The 19,593-nt window shown below is 35.7% G+C and overlaps 1 protein-coding gene across 12 annotated transcripts in view; it reads right to left on the bottom strand.

Moving 5' to 3' along the window:
• N4BP2L2 (NEDD4 binding protein 2 like 2) overlaps positions 1 to 19,593 on the bottom strand; it is a 49,709-nt gene that overhangs the window by 12,683 nt on the left and 17,433 nt on the right. For 7 of the 12 annotated variants that reach the window (XR_012833361.1, XM_075742036.1, XM_075742042.1 and 4 more), the window contains 3 exons: positions 17,670 to 17,758; positions 17,237 to 17,313; positions 13,150 to 13,293 (listed from right to left, as the gene is read on the bottom strand). Coding sequence is in view for 11 of the 12 variants with exons in the window: in XM_075742036.1 (XP_075598151.1) it covers positions 13,150 to 13,293; positions 17,237 to 17,313; positions 17,670 to 17,758 (310 nt within the window). In the remaining variant the exon portion in view is untranslated. Of the gene's footprint in view, positions 1 to 12,925; positions 13,294 to 16,436; positions 17,214 to 17,236; positions 17,314 to 17,669; positions 17,759 to 18,291; positions 19,062 to 19,593 lie in introns of those variants that run through there. The other 5 variants (XM_075742038.1, XM_075742037.1, XM_075742043.1 and 2 more) reach the window with 5 other exon arrangements.

Raw genomic sequence — 19,593 nt, 5'->3', positions numbered from 1 at the left:
TTTCAAGTGGTTTTAGAAGAGGGAATTCTCTGAAATTTTCAGAAGCAGAAAACCCTTTACCAGTGAAACAGAAAATAATGTCCCATTTTTAATTGTATTTAATGGAGTGGGGAATAAAACATCAGACCTGTGCCCCAATTTCAAGAAAAATTTGTGCCTAAAGGCCCTTGTGCTGCCATAAATCTGCAGGAATGACAACCAAACTGCCAATGTCCGCACTGGCACAGGAAAGGAACGGGCTTCTCCAGCCTTGGTATGTTGTAACTATACTCTTGCTTACCACCCACTTCTCCCAGGTGTGAATTTGTGCTGCTGCTGCTGGAAGAACTTCTCTAATACTGATTCAAGGATGTTTCTGGTGCCTAACTCCTGACACATCTGACAATGCTTTCAGGACAATGCTGACAGAAACTTTCTTAGGCTAGGATGGCACACCAAAAGGTATTGAAGAACTATTTGCAGAAATAAAGGGGAGAAAAAAAAGTCGCAGAGGTCAGCACATTTATTTCCTCTCCTCACCATTAATTCTGAATCAGGAAGGAAACCCACACTGGACAGAAGTCACTTTAGAATGCAAGAACAGCAGAAATACATCCACTAAATAATGGGAGAAGAACCCAGATGATCCACAGAAACTAACAGCTATTACTGCATTGAAATTGTTGCATGTCAAAATAATAATGAATGCAAACGTTGGTCCAGGTTGATGATTTAGCACCTTCAATAGTGACATTCAACAGTTCATAATAAATTCAACAACTATGTCATTTCTATGCTTTGGAAACATGGAGGTTTTATAGCAGTTCAGCAAAATTAGTTTACTAAAGGTTTGGATTTCCTAAAGAAATGACTAAAGTAAAAAAGAAAAGTGATGAACTACTAAATGTAGAATAATAAAATTTATTATTCTTCACTTTTCCAGGCAACTTCTGTTTTCCAACTGATTCTAAGAAAATAATGACCCCAAATGCACACTAATGCACCATGATGGCATAGCTGAAAATTCCCGGCTTGGAGTATATATAGTATCATGTTAAGGTTTTGCATTTAATGAAGCAAATTGTCTACTAGTTTTCTTTAGTTTTATCTTAGTTCCTCCTCTTTTCATCCACCTACATGCCTTTTGAGGAATTTTCCTCATTGTAAAACCATATGGCACACAAACACTGAGAAAATTCAAGAACCAGCATGGAGATAGACTTCTCTTCTTCACAGGGGAATTTGCTAGTGAGTTGTTTTTAACCACATACAACACATGCAACAGGGAAAATAAAAAAAGGTGCCGTTTCAGTTGATATTTAAATTTTACTATATATTATGGATTTTTAAAAAATGGTTAGTAATAAGCAGACCTGAAAAAATGTAATAGTATTTTTGTTGAAACAGGAATTCCCTTTCTGTAACACCACTTTGAAACTTCTCAGCCTACGTTCAGACAATATTAAAAGCTTTTTCCCATAACTCTGTTACATGTGACTTCAAGGTTGTAACCTTCATTGAGTCACTGCTCAGATGACGCTCTTTACTGGAGAAACAAATACACTCCCATGATTGCCGAGGCAGAACATGCAAAGTAAATAATCTAAACTTAGTCACATTTTGTTGGAAAACAGCAAAATCAGAAACAAGTTAGTTATCTGCAGTTGTACAAACTTCAGCTCTAGCATACATCTAAGCTGCTATCTGCTTGGTATCAAAAAATGCCTACAGTCACTGTTGTAATGAAATGTAGAGGTACCAATAAATTTAAAAAGCAATTCTATATGACATTTAGCAATGAGGTACATGCTTTTTCAGAAATATACGTTATCATTAATCTCTAAAGTCTCTGGAGCGGGTTTTCAACATCAAAATTATAGCAGAGCAGCTTATATAAAATGGCATTTACTGGGATACACTTCACCTTCTCCACCTGATAAGACCAAGTGCATTGCTCAATTCCTTGTGACCTAACTTTACTCCAGCAACAAACAGAAATTGAAGTTATAATTTTGGAATAACAAAAAAAGTCACGGTACCAGCCTTTTTGTTACGTATCCTGCCTTAATACTGAAATGAGTGATAAAGATCCAGTTCCTCAAAACCAAATAGAATATTGGTATTAGGTAATCAAGCAACTGGAAAAATACACACACAAAATAACTTGTCAGCATTACTGGGTGTCCTGAAAGGTGAAATTCCATTAGACAGCTGAGCATCCAACTTAGCACTTCATTGTTGCTGAAGAAACAGTCTTAGTCATCCTTTCCTACTTTGTTCCAGGTGTTGCCCTTGCACTTCCACTACCTGTCTTCTGCTGGCTCTGCCACCCTCCTTGTGGGTGGATTGACCTGCCTGAGCTGGCATCAAAAGAAAGCAAGTACTCGCTGTGTTGTTGAGCTGATTTAACTTGCCAAAGCAACAAGTAAAGTGAGTGACTAGCTAAGACAAAGGAAGTGGTTGGTGGGAGCAAGGTGATTACTTTCAGCAGTAACATGTTAGGTCGCCTCACAGCCCATCTTAATGAAATTCACCATAAATGATTCAAAAGAAATGCTTATATCTTATGGTGTTACAAATTAATGCTCCCTGCCCTAAATCAGTAAAGATCCTACTAATTGGATTTGGTCTGAAGTAACTCAGTATTTATTATTCTTTTGTGTCTCAACAGCATTGTCAGTGGTGGTGATATTTAAATACTCGCCTTCATAAAATACACTATTCTATCACAATGCTCAAGGAGCTACTCCAATTTTTATCATTTCTACAGGATCGAAGTATATACAGTTCTGTGCATTGTATAATCAGCCATCAGACTCTGACAGTCCAGACACAAACGACATTGATCCAGAGAGTACACAGAATAACATACAATTGGTTTGATCAAAGCATGCCTTTAGTAGCTGTTTGTTTAATCAAATGCATGGCAAAGTGCAAACACTTTATTTTTCAAAGTGAAAAACCAAGCGACCAAATAAAAAACCCCAACCAACCCACCCCAAGTTCCTGAGGTACTAATAACAGCAATTCAGTTTCAAATGACAGTCCATTTGCTCCACAAGAAGTTTCAAGTGGGGTGACCTGACTGATCTTTGTCCTGCCTGGTTCATGAAAGTCATAAATGTCTTCTGACTGAAAGAGCCAGTCTCTTATTTCAGCTCCTTGGTCATAGAACATGTTGATCAACATTAAGGAAATAAATTCTGAATATACTGATGGATATATACATACATACACACCGAATACACTTGTGCCCACTATCAAACATCTACTTCCTGAACAAGTCAAACAACTGAAAAGCTGCTTTCAGCCTCATTTAGGTGCCACAAATATCTCACCTGACAATTCAAAATTCTAACCAGAAAAGAAAAAAAAAAATAAATCAGCAATAGAGGTACTGATGGACGCTAACAGAGAAGACACACCATTTTCTGTTTGACTGGATTTCTCTGCACCATTAAGTATGGCTCAATGTTAAAAAAGCAGGTTAAGAAGGAGAAGAAAAAGGACAAAGTGAAACGTTACAAGTGATCTGAATCTATCTTAAGGGATTATTTACAATACGGAGAAGAAACTGCAGCTTTGTCATTCTGACCCATGAAGGCTCATAGAATCAACTTTCATTTAAATTCTGCCAACGTTTGGTCTTTTGAGGAGAACACGATGGACACGGATGCCAGTGTTATGCACTGGAAGTACAGTATGAATCATCTTGTCACGTTTGATGACATCAGTTCTATTACTTGGATGATACCAGCTCAAGCATGAAGACAACCTGATTGAAATTAATCCAGGCTAGACAAGAAATACGCTGCTTTGAGAAGTAGTTTGGAGAAATAGGAACTATAGCAAAATTTGCAATAGTTAATAAAATTTGGTGTAACCTGCTGTGCAGCACTGCTCCCTAATTTTCTATTGATAGAAAGACATTTTTATATGAGATTTTAAAGAACACTTTTAAAAATCTGTAACAGGATAGAAAAATCCCACCTTCCCAGACAACAATCAGTCTCAGTTTTTTATTATCTTCTGGACAAACTATAGCACTGCTGCACATGTGGATATGAAACAATCAGTTCTCACTAAATCCCAGGCACTCAGCAACCCCAGAGCGCACTTTACACACCACATCTTACAAAGCTTCAGAAAACCCTGAAGTGCAGTGGTGAAGATCGGGACTGACCAAACAAACTGCATCACCCACGGCAAATGCAAAGCCCATTTGCCCAACGGCCAATTCACAGTTATTGAAAAAACACACAAAACTGTACTGATTACCTTAAAAATCTCAACCTTTTTCTTTCCAAATGAAAAACAGTGTTGCTGTTACAGATATATTGCATAAAGTATATATAATCTAACCAGTTCAAATACAAGACAGTACTAAGTCTGAGTGGATCCTTGGTTTTAAGGGAAGATATACGTTCAAAAATTAAATTCCGTGAGCCACCTCACAATGTTTTTTGGTTTCTCTCCCTTACAATCTGCTGCTTTCCAGGCATGTACTCATGCAATTCCACTCGAGAAGCTCTACCCAGGAAAGGGCACATTTACTGAAGCTGTCATGAGGTTGTGAAATAAATCATGTCCTAAAATGTGGTCCAGAAATAAGACAGACTTTCCAGACCCTAATTCCTAAAAAATATCCTCATTGTGTATTTAGGCCATTATAGAGTCTCCTCTTTAAATCAATAAATCGCTATTTTAACCAGAAAATAAAGAGAACTACCTACTGTGATCTATCATCATAGGTGGCAGCCAACAAAACAGAATAAGTACAACAAAAAGGCTTTAAAAGTCAAAATGAGATTTACAGGGTGAAGTGTTGGCCTTTCTTACCAAGGCACATTCACACACACAAAACAAATATAAAATGAAGTCTGAGGTAAGACACAAGCAAAATCAAGTTGAGAAAAAATACGGGTGGGTGTGTAAGGAAGCAACAGAAGCACCACAAGAGCAGAATGGAATATTTAGAAGTATGTAATAAGCTATTTTCTGTTAGGAAGTTTCAATGAAAGGCAACAAATTTTAACTGTATTTAAAATAGCTTCAGTCAAGAAAATTGTAGCAAAGACATGTAATTAAATATCCACCAAAGCACTGACCATAATTCTGGGAACACAAGTATGAGTTTCAAAAATACAACAAGATGATGCAAACTTAATGAGGCTAAGAAAAGAAGGAATGAAGAAAAATACATTGTATGACAGAAAATATTACTTTCTGCAGAACAAGAAAAAAATTCTAAAGGACAACCTCAGGGGAGGGGAAATATGTATACTCAGTTTTTAAATCATCATCAGTTTGAACTGAGGCATAAAAACCCCCAAAGAGTAAGGTGTAGCTCTCCACACAAGTTTATAGTTCAGGAAAGAAAACGGAAGGGGGAGATGGATCCCAAGTTATGAAGCCAACTGAGGTACCACCACACAGGACTGAGACAAATCAGGGAGATGAGAAAGATGCAGTTCAAGAATAAGAGAAAAGGGAGGGGGAAAGTTGCAAGAGGAAAACAGTAAAGGAAACAATATCAGTTAACATTAAGTAACCAGCCTCTAACCTAGATTACAGCAACAGTACAATTAAAATACTCGTAACTGCAGACAATGTTGCTGTGCAGAACATCTGCTCCAAGTATTGCGCTCATTCTATGCATCTCAAATGCTTTATGAAATATTGAGAGCTATACAGCATTGAATTATAATGCATGTTCTCTGGAAGGTATCACACCTTTTTCAAAAAATCTCAGTACTTTGTCATACTGGCATCCAACTTTTACTTACTCTTTCTTTGTACTACTCTGGTATTAACTCATTCCCTTTTAAACATTTTTCACCAAAAGGACTTGGGATACACCAAAGCCATGATGAATTACCCCTTAAAGATGACTACTTTTTACAAAACAGCCCTGTATTATTCCTAGAGTGTTAGGGATGAACAGATGCAGAAAACGGTCTTGCAATTCTGCAATGTACGAAGTGTCAACAGAAGTCTGTCTATAGACAGACAATAAAGAACTACTTTAAACAAACACTAATATAATGCCAGTATTTTCTAAGTCTGGAAAAACAGTACAACTAACAAGGGACAAATGGTCATGGACACTGCCTGAGGGAGAAAAAAGGGGATCAGCTAAAGGTGTTGTCAGGAACTTGTGAGCAACTCTGCCAATACAGTTATGAAGCAAAACAACCAGAATAAATGGTACAGCCAGTTTTGCTGCTCGAGTTAAAGCCAGAAACTTAGTAGCCATCTGAGAATTAGAAAATGATGGACTGCTGTATTAATGCAAGCTTGCATCTGACACCTGAAACCAGGCAGCAATTCTGTTAGTGATTTAAGTGTCTTCTCTGATAGAGGAGAGCTAACTCTTGAAACTCTGGACACTGGTCTCACTATAGCCATTAGAATAGAATAATTTATCTCAGAAAGGGCATCTGGAGATCATATGGTCCAACCTCTGCTCAATACTAAGATCTCGTCGTTCGCTGCCTTGCCCAGGCAAGTTTTGAATACTCCAAGGACAGAGATTACACAACCTAATATCTAACTGGAATTTCCCACATTGCAACCTCTACTCATTGCTTCTCATGTAAGAGGAGGCTGGCTCCACCTTTACACCCTCCCATTCGGCAGGTGAAGAGAGCGTTAAGCTGCCTTAGCCATGGCCTTCTCTTAAGGCCAAACAATCCGTTTCTCCCAGTCTCTCCTTGTACATGATGTGTTCCAGGCCTTGACCGCTCTCATCAGCTCACTCCAGTATGTCACATCTTACTTGTGCCAGCAAGCTCAAAGCTTGACATGCTCAACAAAGGCACCACAAACCAGCCCAGGTGTAAGACAAACTCATTTAATCTCTTTACAGCTCAATTTCCTACCGAGCAGTAGAAAGTTAAACCAGTTAGCTATCTTTACTCGGAACAAAACCTCTCCTCAAGACCTCAGATCAAAAAGGGCAGCATTACAGACATAATGCAAGTATTCATTATTAGAAACAAGAACTCAGTCTAGACTGCTGGAACAAAACAGAAACAGCATGAAACACAATGCTCTGACTGTGCCTTCCGCATACACACAATTCCATTTCTACTCCTATATATAATGCAGTTTTGCTGCACAGCCATAAGCAGAGTCTTCTAACTGCAGCATTCATAAAGTGAAAATAGTTTTGAAATTTTATCAGGTATACTTCACTGAATATTTAGCACATATACCAAACAACAGCAAAGAACTGCAAATGAAGCTCAAACACATATACTTGTCTTGCTTCAGATAAAAGATCTGATGTCCATACTTCTGTTGTCAAGATCCCTGTAAAGCAGTGTATTCGTCTTACAAGCAATATAGGAAAATGATCAGGAAAAATGCTAAATGGGGGAAAAGCAATATAGATAAAAAAAGCAATATAGACTCATGTCAGGTTCAGGAGCCTTCAGAAACTTTTCATGGTTAAGAGCAAGATGTGGGATAAACTGTTCAGTAACTTCTTACAGAGTATTATAACCTATAGTATAGGTAACCAAAACCTATGGCTGATGAGAAAAGAAAAAATTATTACAAGTATCGAGAATAAAATAACAGCCAAACAGCATTATAGGCCCACGACTAAGACTGATTTGTAAATGATACAATAAAGCAATTAGAAATAAGTAAATGTTTATTCAGTCAGCTAAAGCAGCACTTCTTCATCTGTTAGCAATTTAAGCAGAGATTAAACAACGTTCACTAAAGAATTCATGCTTTTTTAAATCAGTGGAGTTAGACAACATGCAAGCACATGTTCCAAAAGTTTTGCTCATAAAATACTATTCTACTACGTTTCTATAAAATCCTAGAATACTTAGAGTTAGTATCAGGAAAATATTTAAAAAGGACAAGCAGGATGATCCACACAATTATAAAGCAGTTATTCTGATACCAGTTTGAGAGACCACAAAAAAAAAAAGTTGAATTTGATTAACAGCCCCAAAGAGAAAAATACTTAACCTCGCTAAAGAGACTGCAAGTACAACTGGAAAAATAAATAAAAAAAATTACTTCATGGATACAATATATTCTGACTTAGCATGGTATTGTTACAACAGCACTAAGTATTGGTAAGGCAGACATTAGTCAAGGACTGCCCTACCTGAGAAACGAAGTAGCAACATCATCAGCTAAGAGGAAACTGCAAAGACCCCTTCCAGACACAATACTTCAATCCTTTTAATGTCCTTGATCTAAAATGACAGTGACAGTCTATCTGAAAAACACCACTTGCTGCTTCTCCATTACTACAGAAATAAATTAGATTAATTTGAGATTATCTGACCTTGACAAATCCTGTTACTTTATCAGCTAAATACTTAAAAGACCAGCTATGTTTTCATGTATTTTTCTGTCAACTCAAGCTGATTTACAGCTAATTTCAACCAATTAGCCTATAAAAAGAAAAAAAAAAACCAACCCAAAATTAATTGATGTACAAGTAGATTCTCACCTAGGAAATTATTATTAAAAAGCTTTAATCCCTACTCGTGCTCTTATTTCAAAAGGATGAGAACATAAAACATTGAAATGAGAAAGTGTCACTGTAGAAACACTAAAGTGAAATCTTTCCACATCCAATCTATATGAAACATCTGATCACTCTTAAATTGAGTACTTAATTTCCATTTTATGAACTGCATTTCCACACTATGTCTTCTTATTGCTTTTTACTGGGAATTGTAATACACACCTCTGTTCTTCTGTATGGAAACTCCCTAATTCTCAACATATACCTAGTTACCTCATCTCCATGATGTCCTAGCACAGAAGGAAAACACTTCTTCCGGAAAACTCGATTGCTAGGAGGAAGCAGCAGTTAAAACTACAGGTATCACCCATGAATGTGAAAATACAAAAGTGTGGAGTTTTTCTAATTTACTGAAAATGCATCCTACCGGTCAGCTCAAAGAAGAAAATACCAACACAATCTACCTCATGGCAGACAGACACGAAACAATCAAATATAAACGTTATGGGTCCCATCTCAGCTAGGCAAAGCCTGGTTTTCAGTTATCTATTAGCAGAGAAACAAAGAAAAACTACCATCCCTGCAGCAGGTTTCAAGAGATACAAGACAAAAGACAAAATCTTGGCTTTTTTCTTAAAAACAAAAACTTAAAAAAAATAGGCAGCATGGCGAAGTAGATTAAAATGAAAGTAAAGAGGACATGACTGCAAGAGCAGAAGACAGAATTCCTCACAGGAGATCACTTAACATCACATTAAAAAAAAAAAAATAAAAGTGTTACATTAGGTTGTCGTGGTTTAACCAAGTCAGCAGCTCAGCACCACACAGCCACTCACTCACTCCCCCTGGGTGGGGTGGGGGAGAGTGAAAGTGAGAAAATCTGGGTTGAGATAAAGACAGTTTAATAGGTAAAGCAAAAGCCACGCACGAAAGCAAAGCAAGACAAGGAATACATTCCCCACTTCCCATCAGCAGGCAGGTGTTCAGCCATCTCCAGGAAAGCAGGGCTCCATCATGCACAAGTTACTTGGGAAGACAAACGCCATCACTCTGAGCATCCCCCCTTTCTTTCTTCTTCCCCCTAGCCCCTTATAAGCTGAGCATGACATCACCTGGTATGGAACATCCCTTTGGTCAGTTGGGGTCAGCTGTCCTGGCTGTGTCCCCTCCCAGCTTCCTGTGCCCCCCCAGCCTGCTCACTGGTGGGGTGGTGTGAGAAGCAGAAAAGGCCTTGGCTCTGTGTAAGCACTGCTCAGCAGTAATGAAAACATCCCTGTGTTATCAGCACTGTTTTCAGCACAAATCCAAAACACAGCCCCATACCAGCTACTATGAAGAAAATTAACTCTATCCCAGCGAAAACCAGCACAGAGGTCTTCTAGGGTTTGGTTTCATAGGTTCTGGGGTGGGTTCTTTTTTTTTTTACTATTTTGTTAGTTTCTAGGTTTTTTTTTTTCCTCTAAACAAAAGTAAGAATACTGTCAAAGACAAGGCTGATGAAAACTTTTGATAACTCAGGAAGTAAATCAAACAAGCAACAGCAGTTTAAATGAAGCAGTAAAACTAGAACTTTTTTTTTCTATAGGAACATGTAATATGTTGATATTATACATCTGATGTTAGCATGCTGACACTAACTGGTCAGCTATATGAACCAAATTATGTACGTTCTGCAAATTCATTCTCATTTAAATTTCATGCTTAGAAGAGTAGGATGTTAAAACTACAGCTGAGTATCTTAACTATTCTGTTTAAATTTACTTACCAAACATCTCACTAGTTTGAAGCATGCAGCAGATAATGTTATGAATGCAAATTTGAAGTAAGGTTCTACGCATTAGTTACATTAAAAAAAAATCTGACACTATTATTTCATGAAATATGATGAACTAGCAAATTACTAGAAATCTAAACAGGGAACATCATGCTAGGTACATTATCATCAACAGGTATATTGCATAAAAACTATGCGAGATAATAAGAACTTTTAGATCCTCAGTCTAACTGAACAGCGAGTTCTTACATTTCAGGGACATACTTTTTGACAAAATGAGTGATTTTCCTCATTTGTGAGGGAGCAGGAGAAATTCAATACCTGCAACATGTATTTCACATCATCTTTTTATTATTTTTACATGTAAATATTGCAGTGTTAAACCAACTTCTGTGAGACATAAACATATGACCATGACTGCCACATCCTCATGAAATATGAATATACCATGAAACAAAAATGTGTTACACAGACAGCAATTCCATTGTGTTTTCACCTACCATGTCATTGTACTTACCTTGAAAAACAGCTTTATAGATTAAGCAGTTTGCAAGAAATGTTTGATGCAGTGCCAAGCTGCAAAGCATTCCTTTCTTGTTATGTGTCCTTTGCAAACTGCAAGCCTATTAGCAATCTGCATGCTTTGCATATCAAAAATACTCACCATCCACCAATAATTTTTTAGAAAGATAACACCTAAAAATGCTGCACCATTTTAAAACAGGATGAACGCACATCTATTTAAATACAAATTTCAGTTAGAGAGGGCTTAAATATCAATTAAATATTGCTAAAAAATCAGTTTCCTTTAAAACTGAAGACAGAAGGTACCAAAAAATATCAGAACATCAGTTTTCAATAATCAGCTCTTTTTTGTCATAGCTTAGCACACTGTGTGAATGTTACATAAAGCCTCAATAAATTTTATCACTTCATTAAAGCTTAAAGGAATAAAGAATAAATAAAATTAGTCTTTCTAAAACCTTTTAATCTTCTTCTCACTTGAAATATGCTTTCATGTTTAAATATAGAAACTTTGGGATAATTAAAGTATTACTGACCATTTACAATTATTTCCATGATTCTTTTGAGACATGGAAGATAACTATAAAAACTAATACACAGTAACATAATTGGTATGAATAACAGACAATGAAGGAAGACAATTAATATAGTTGGAGAGCTTCTTTTTATATATACACATTATTCAATATATTAACAATCCATGCACTACTGAAACATTTTAAATTATTTTTCAAATAATTAAAACAATTACTAAGACATGAAACTGCACACGTCAACTTTTATAATGAATAGAATCTCTTATGAAAATATTATTGCAGATATACATTAAACTGTACAAATTTAGATTTGTGCAATAGGATTAGAAACCCACAGAAAGATACCTCATTATATTCCTGGAATTTCAACTTTCATGGTATTCAGACTTTAAAGATGAAGTAATTTTTAGGGCCTATTAAAAAATTGTATATAAATAAAAAATATTATGCTGGCTTTAGAATTTTCAAAATTCTGATGGCTATTACACCAAATTAGTAGTAGAAAACCATGAAAATTCTTCTAGCTATGCACTCATGTTCTTGACAAAAATTCCTGTTCAAGATTTACTCATTCAGAGTATAAGGAAACCAAATGTAGTTAGACCTAAAGATCGGTTATTTCAGCTAGCAAGTTAGTAATAATGTTAATCTGTATAAAATCCTAAAAGCTTGACAATAATAGAACTGTTGCACTGAACTACTAAAACAACACTGAAGACAAAAATATTTTATTAATACAGCAAGCTGTTAGAAAGCAAGCAAAGCAAAAACTTACAAATCCATCATTTTTAAAGAGAAAAACGGCAGTAAATTAGTCAATCCCCATGCTGGCTCATACTTTGTTATGTGCAAAACAGATTACCATTGACTGTGCCAAAATCAGGAATGCAACATGGTTTTACAGAATTATATCCACTATTTATATTGAATTGATGCAGCCCAGCTGCAGACTAGGACTTGACAGCCTAATGCTTTAATATTTCATTTTTATCATAAATGAAAAAATTGTCTTAGACACAGCTGTGAAATTTTGAGGGTTTAGTGATAAAATTTAGGTTTTTTTTTAGTCAGCACAAAGAGGTTGGTGGTGTGCAGTCACCATCATAGTTTATATACTACCACTGAGAACAAACAAATAAACAATTTTTTTACACAGTTTAAGGCTGGTGAATACTGTATTGGCAGAATGTTGCTTCAGCTGCCAGATGAGCTTCTGAGACAAAAAAACAAACCAAAACAAAAACCACAACCGAAACAAGAAAATACATGCCAAAATTTTGCCGATTGGCAATATATGCCAAATAGAAAAAAAAAAGACAATCTGAGACAGAATTGTATTTTTAAAAAAAATCTCATAAAAGATAAGGAGACTAAATTTCAATCATTAAAATTGGTTATTGCATAAATAACCTCTTCTTCTGGGGCTTAAATTCTCTTTTAAAAGATTCCTAATATGACCTCTTTAAAAAAACTGCTCAACAGTTACTTGATATATGACAACATCATTGTCTTAGGTTTATGAAGGAAGACTCTGCTATATGTCATACTATATTGAATATTTTACTAAAATCAAAGTTATTACAACTGTAATAAATATAGTTTTAAAAAACATTTAATGTACAATTTTATTTACATGCAAGTTCATTAAAGGAACAACCTCCAAAAGAAAATGGTCTTGAAAGAGGCCTATTTAAAATACAGAAGATCACTACTTTATTGGAGGTGATGATGTGTTTTAGAAGGGCAAGTAACAGATTTTTATTAACTGACTGCAACTGTGTTATCGGCTACTGGAAATACTGAAAGAATTCCATGAGTCTGTATTGCCTCCCCACCTATGTCTTCGGTGCAGAGGTGGCCTTTGTGTGTTTTTGTGGGGAGGTACCACTGAATTCATGACAATAGGTATGGATATTTGATATTCATATCGTTCCAACATCTGAGCAATCTTCTCACGAGTGACCCCATGTTTATTCCTCCTACAAAAATAAAAATTTAAATAAATTGTCTGGTATGTTTATATGTTTACAGTCTTTAAGAAAAAGAAAAAACCTCTAATTTTACAATTCTTCTTGCTTTTCATATTTGAAATTTCACTTTTATTACACTGTATTCTCATTCTCTCAGTATTCAACTTGTATTAAAGTTTATTTTAACAATTCACCACTGCATATGCTAAATAACAGAAAACAATACAGTCGTCCTTCATACAGAACTGTGATGTTATTCACCAGGACTATGTACCTAAATAATCCTAGAAAGACTTTGCTTTCTATTTATTCATCAGATTTTCGTGGTATACTAGCTAATGAGTACAGGAATGAATAACGTGCAAACTATCATAAAAAAATGAAACTACATTCAGAATGGAAGAAGTGGTGATCTCAGAAGTATTTAGAATGATGCTGGCTCCTTAAGGTGTATTTTATCAGTTTTCTTTCTAGGAAGAAAAGACTTAAGCAGAGTATTTCTCTCACAGACACTCTTCCCTGAGAGAACATCAGAAGCTAGAGTGATCATCACAAGCAGCTCATTGTTTACATGATACTAATTTCCACATTATGCTAAAGAAGTCCAGGAGCAGCAACATGTTGAACTTATCAGTTAACATTTTTTATTTTATTAATGAATATGAACAAGGTTAATAGTAGAGAAAAAAGCCAATCCTCTAGAAATATGGGGATTCTATAAAGCATTTGACTCTCATGACAGAAAAAACACAGAAGAGGAAATCTAAATCCTTTTATGCCAAATGGTGGAAGCACAAAGTTATTCAGTATTTTCCATATCTTAGTACTCTTAGAAAAAGATTACAGCTCAAGTCCTCTGGGCATAAAGTGCATACTCATCCACAACTGAATGGACTTGTGTATAATCACTTCATAAATGAGCAAGTACTTTTGCTTAAAGAACAAGGTTGGATAATAAAATCACTAACAGCAAAAATTGCACCAAGCATAGAAATTAATTTTAAAAACGAAACAAATCTGCTGTATATTTAATACTGGGATCTCCTCTTCAGGCTTTTGTTCACTCATCCTTTGGCAGCTTGGCTATTGCTGAAAGAGCATAAAGCCATCTATCCTTAACCAATACAGATGTAGCAGCAAAAGCTCCTAACAGGTATTTATACCTTGGAAGCTGGTTTTGCCTGGAGGAACACAGAATCTATTGATAAAAGCAAAGTTCTGTCACTATTAAATGCTCTGACACTAGAAGAATCTTATATACGAATATGCTGACAAAGTAATCCTGCACAGACATTATTACTTAACAGAATTAGCGCAAGTTTGACGAAGGCAATAGCAAATTGCAGTTTTATGATTACACTGAAGGAAAAAGGATTACATTAAACGTGTTTGCATTTCACTTCTGTGTAAAGTTACACAGTAGGTAACCTTTTTTAAAATTAAAATATCCATCCCAAAATACAGATTATACACAGGATACCTGTTACTCCCCAAAAGCTTCAATCAAATGTATACTTCTTTTTAAAAAAGTTCTAGTTCCCAACTGATCAGCTACTCAGAAACAAGACAGAGGGTAATTTTTTCATCCAACACTGATTAAATACTTAAAGAAAATAATAATAAAAAAATCTGTCTCTTCTAGCAATGATTTTACCACTCTCTTGTTCTCTCACCTGCAGTTTTCAAGATTTCCTAAAAAACGGTATCAAAGTACAAAATCCTCTACATAAAAATCTAAATGCTATGAAAGATGTCTTGACCACTACCGCAAGGCATATGTCTGTAGAGTCAAGATGTTTTCACAAAAGTGAAGTACACAAAACTGAACTAAAAGCAAAATCACTCATGAGTGAGTCTAAAGATAATTTGTACCTCACAGGCACAAAAAAAGACACTGACATCTATTTCACACTAAAACATCTGTCACATTTTTGACATCAAGAATTCACCCAGTGTTGACCTAGTAAGCCTTTTCACAGGTTTCTCAAACACACCAAGTGGTGGAAGAAACAACCCTATAAGTATAATATCTAGAAATCCACCTGATTTCTAGAATATCGGTATATTGTATCACTTGATAAAAGTTACTAACAATCTACACAGTGCCACTAAAAAAAAAAAAAAAAAAAAAAAAAAAGGAGCATGTATCCAAAACACAAGAAAAGTCTTTTGCTAATTGAAGTACAAGCAAGTGTATTTTTTTTTCAACTATCAGAAACAGGGTCTTAAGCAATCCTGTTTAGGACGGAATTAGAACGTATGACTCCAGACAGCTAATAAAATTACCCAAATCTATTATTAGCATAGTATTTGCCCAGGTACTGCACAAAATATTGAGCTCAAAATTCATAAGGAGAATCCCAAAACTACAATAACATCTATATCATTATCTATTTCCCAAACACATGAATATGGGAAAAAACACCCCTTAAAAACTGAGCCCTCGCCCCAAGCAACTGAAAAACAAAATGAAACCTCACATCATTACCTTTCCTAAACTCTCAAAAAACAGACAGTGGGCCTCCATTCAAATATTTAAAGCAAATGGAGCTGCTAAAACATTTCTAGGAAGCTGCTAACAACTGGTAGCAGTACTTCACAGTTCAAGTGTTGTCCTTTGGTTTTGGGAAAGATATTTAACTCCTACAATTAATTACCAGACAATGAGATTAAATGGTAACAACACTTCACATTTGTTTATCCTGTTACCTGTTAAGACCATGCGAAACGTGAATTTTCCTGGAAAATAAGTGTCTCGTAATGGAAATTTCACACGGATCATCTTAGAAATGTCTGGTTACTAAGACAGCTTCCTCACTTGGCTTTGCTGCACCCCAAACTAGAAAAACTTACTAGAATCCACCCTACAGAGAGAGGACTCCATCTCTACAAATAAGGTAGTGGTAACTTAGGAGCAAAAGGTGAAAACTTTAAGAGATATATAAGCACAATAAAGTCCAAGTCAGGAATGTAAGTATTATACACACATCCTTCGTGCATTGTCGGGGCTACTTTACAAAGCTGAAACAATTATAAGGCAAGTAATCTGGAAGCATATAAAATGACAATCAGTGAGAGAACTCTTTGTGATCAACTGTGAAAATATTACATTACATTTCAAACAATAAAATATCCTTAAGTTGGTTCAATACCTCATAGATTCCTAAAGCAGATACATCTGATGAGGCTTTGGGCAACGTGGTCTAGCGGAGGGTGTCCCTGCCCGCAGCAGGGGGGGTTGGAACTAGATGATCTTTAAGGTCCCTTCCAACCCAAACCATTCTATGATTCTATGATCTGAGACAAGAGACATTAACCAGGTGTAATAAGCAGCTTCCCAGGCACTCTCACAACCCACAAGTCCAATGACTACATTCAACAATACTCTAAGTCAGATCCTCTGAAGACTGGGGACAATTTCACAAAATCTTGCAATAAAAGAATCTAAAATATGAGCTTTCTTTTTAACCTTTACTGATTAGCAATGGACTTCTGTTCTTTGACACTGAGACATCTATAAAAGTAGAAAAAACAAAGCACTTATATTGATGCACTCCTTACAAAATGCATAATTTCCTTTTGTCTTCTACCTATTTCTTGCCATCAGCATTTTGTAGCAACAAATCTCTCAGAATAATTATTCATTATAATAGTAGTGATTCTTAAAAGGGTCAATTGTTTTTATACTCATGTCCAACAAAATTTTAGTATCGATTTTTTTGGCCAACAAGACAGGTTCTCTATTTATTTGTCTGTTTGTTTATCCATAACACTTCCATTTAGAGGTACGTCTCAAAACGTCTATTTAAATAAAATACATTTTATACTAGTAGTTTTTTAAAAAATCAGATACTGAATAAAATATAACATACTACATAAATATATATGTGTGTATATTTATCTATCTATCTCTATATAAAAAGTACAATGATTTCTGTAATATAAACCTTACTTTTCTAATTCTTCAGGATCAAACTTCCACCAAGTATCTGGCTCATGGAACTCCACTCTGTATCCCTTTTCTAGAGCCTGCAGCAAGCAAAGAAAAACGTGTGATATGTGTATTATTATTACATAAAATGTAACAAAAACTTTATAAACCAGTATAACAAACAGATGTAGTTAATTCTGTGGTGGTAGCATGCTGAATTTCACTTACCCCCAACCTGTCTTAGCTTTCATTCCAGCCTAAGCAGATTAGATCAAGTCAATAGTTAAATTGGTCCGAACCATTGCCGTACCAATTACTGATCGTATCAATAAGCAGTCTCTCTTTAGAAACTTGAGAAGGGAAAATATTTCTGGACAAAACAGACCAACTTATCACATGTGAAGGTAAGTTTGCAAAGTTTTAACAGATGATATAATCACACAACAAAACCTACCACTTCCACATATGGCTTCATTTCCCAGGCTTGAGTATTAGTGTTGTCTATTATAACTGGAGATTTTCCCTGCTCCATTGCTTGCTTTGCTATAATGAAAAATAGTGCAAGTTAATAAACAACTATGTAACTCAAAATGATAAATGTAAATAAACTGTTCCAGATGTTTTTTGCACTAATCTGATCTGATTGAAACACAATGTTCTAAGAAAAGGAATAAAAGCACTGAAAGAGACAGGAATGGAAAGAAGTAGAAGCAAGAACATAAGAAAGATTAAATGAAAGGCATAAAAAAACCAGGTGAACGTGAATTGATGCAAAGGGGTAAATGTGAAGTGTAGAAGTCAAAGCAACACAACAGAACTGCTCTAAGTCTGTGGCCTGCTTAGTACAGAGATCCTGGCATGAAACCATATCCTGCTTCCAGCTTTACTAGCCCTGCTGGATAACATGTCGTGCATTCGTAACTGAGATCTGTGGTTAGGTATTGCAGTTCTTCAACAAGATGCTAAGAAATAGGTGATTTTCACAGAAAGACGTTACATATCTGAAATACCTCTGAGAGCTATTAAGAAAAAAATTATAACCATGCTGTCTTTGTTTGAATAATGTTTGAACTCACTGGTCAATTTCTACCAAATCCAAAAGAGGGCAGAAGCTTCAGGAACAATAAGCTGCTTCTGAGTTCTACAAAACAGCAACTGGTAAGAAGGCACATTCAAATTAGCATCTTTACTGATGGAAAGACAGACAGAGCAGAGCTGTGATGCAATTTATTTGGCAGGACACTTACGCAGTAGCATGCTTTTAACTTTGGACCAGCAAGAGCATACTGCTTCTTACTCAGCAGAAGTATCCTAGAGATTACAGTGCAGAACTCAGATCGGTTGGAGGAGTTTAGGGGACAAAATATGCAAATTTGTTGGCTACCTGAGATTCATCAGCTCCACAGCACAGAAAACATTTTAACATTACCCTGATGCCTAAAATGGTATCTCTTCATAAGCCCAAGACTGCTTTAGTCTTGATAGATCAATTAAGCATCTATCTTATGCCTAAACCTAACTTTGATCTTGAGATCAGATTCTAAATCTCCTAGTTAGTCCAGAAAGCATTCTCAGAGGACTCCTAACTCACATTACTGCAGTTTGTCCCCAAAAAACCCAACATTGCATAACCACTTTTTTTGAGCACATCTAGAGAGCATGATCATGACATTTAGCTTCTACATAATGCTACGTAGGAGACTTACCCAAGGAAGTGAAAAACTCAAGTTCTATATCCTTATCAGCTTGATATCCACCTCCATTTTATACAAACCAAGAGAGCAGTTAAGCTATTCTTACCAAAAGTTCAACTCTTTTCACCAGAAGTTCAGAAGGAAGTCCTGCAGAGTACCTAGAGAGGGTACCCGAGTATCCCACTTTTGGGACAAATGGGCTACCTTAAATTTCTTAATTTTAATTCCCTTCATCTTTTTATTTTGAAAGCAAGACCTCTGCCATTCTTTGCAGAAAGGGACACAACTTTTATCTCTTTAGAAAACACTTACTTTGTGCATGAATCAGTAAATGAGGGGGTTTTTGCAGCCTGAAACTAAGCCAGATGGAGGAGCAGATTTCTACCTTATGATGATCAGATTCATGAAGAAGACTCCTTAACTTCTACAACTACTCTTAAGTATCTTACAATTGAAAGTAAGGCCTGTAGAAAATTTATTCCTCAGCTTCTTTGCGCCTCAGTTAATCAGTAAAAACATAACAATAATTCCTTATCTATTTTACAGAAGCATTGTGAAGATGAATTCCATTTAAAAAAAATTAGTTGCTCTGATGCTACACATTGAAGCCAAGAAAAAAAATAAACTAGCTAGTTCTAAGCAGTACTAGCAATGAGAGCCACAAACACATCAAGAATTTTACAT

The sequence above is a fragment of the Balearica regulorum genome, chromosome 1, assembly GCF_011004875.1.
Source record: "Balearica regulorum gibbericeps isolate bBalReg1 chromosome 1, bBalReg1.pri, whole genome shotgun sequence".
In the NCBI taxonomy this organism is placed as follows: Eukaryota; Metazoa; Chordata; class Aves; order Gruiformes; family Gruidae; genus Balearica; species Balearica regulorum.
The sequence above is the reverse complement of the archived record's forward strand: the minus strand, read 5'-3'. Positions and strand labels throughout refer to the sequence as shown.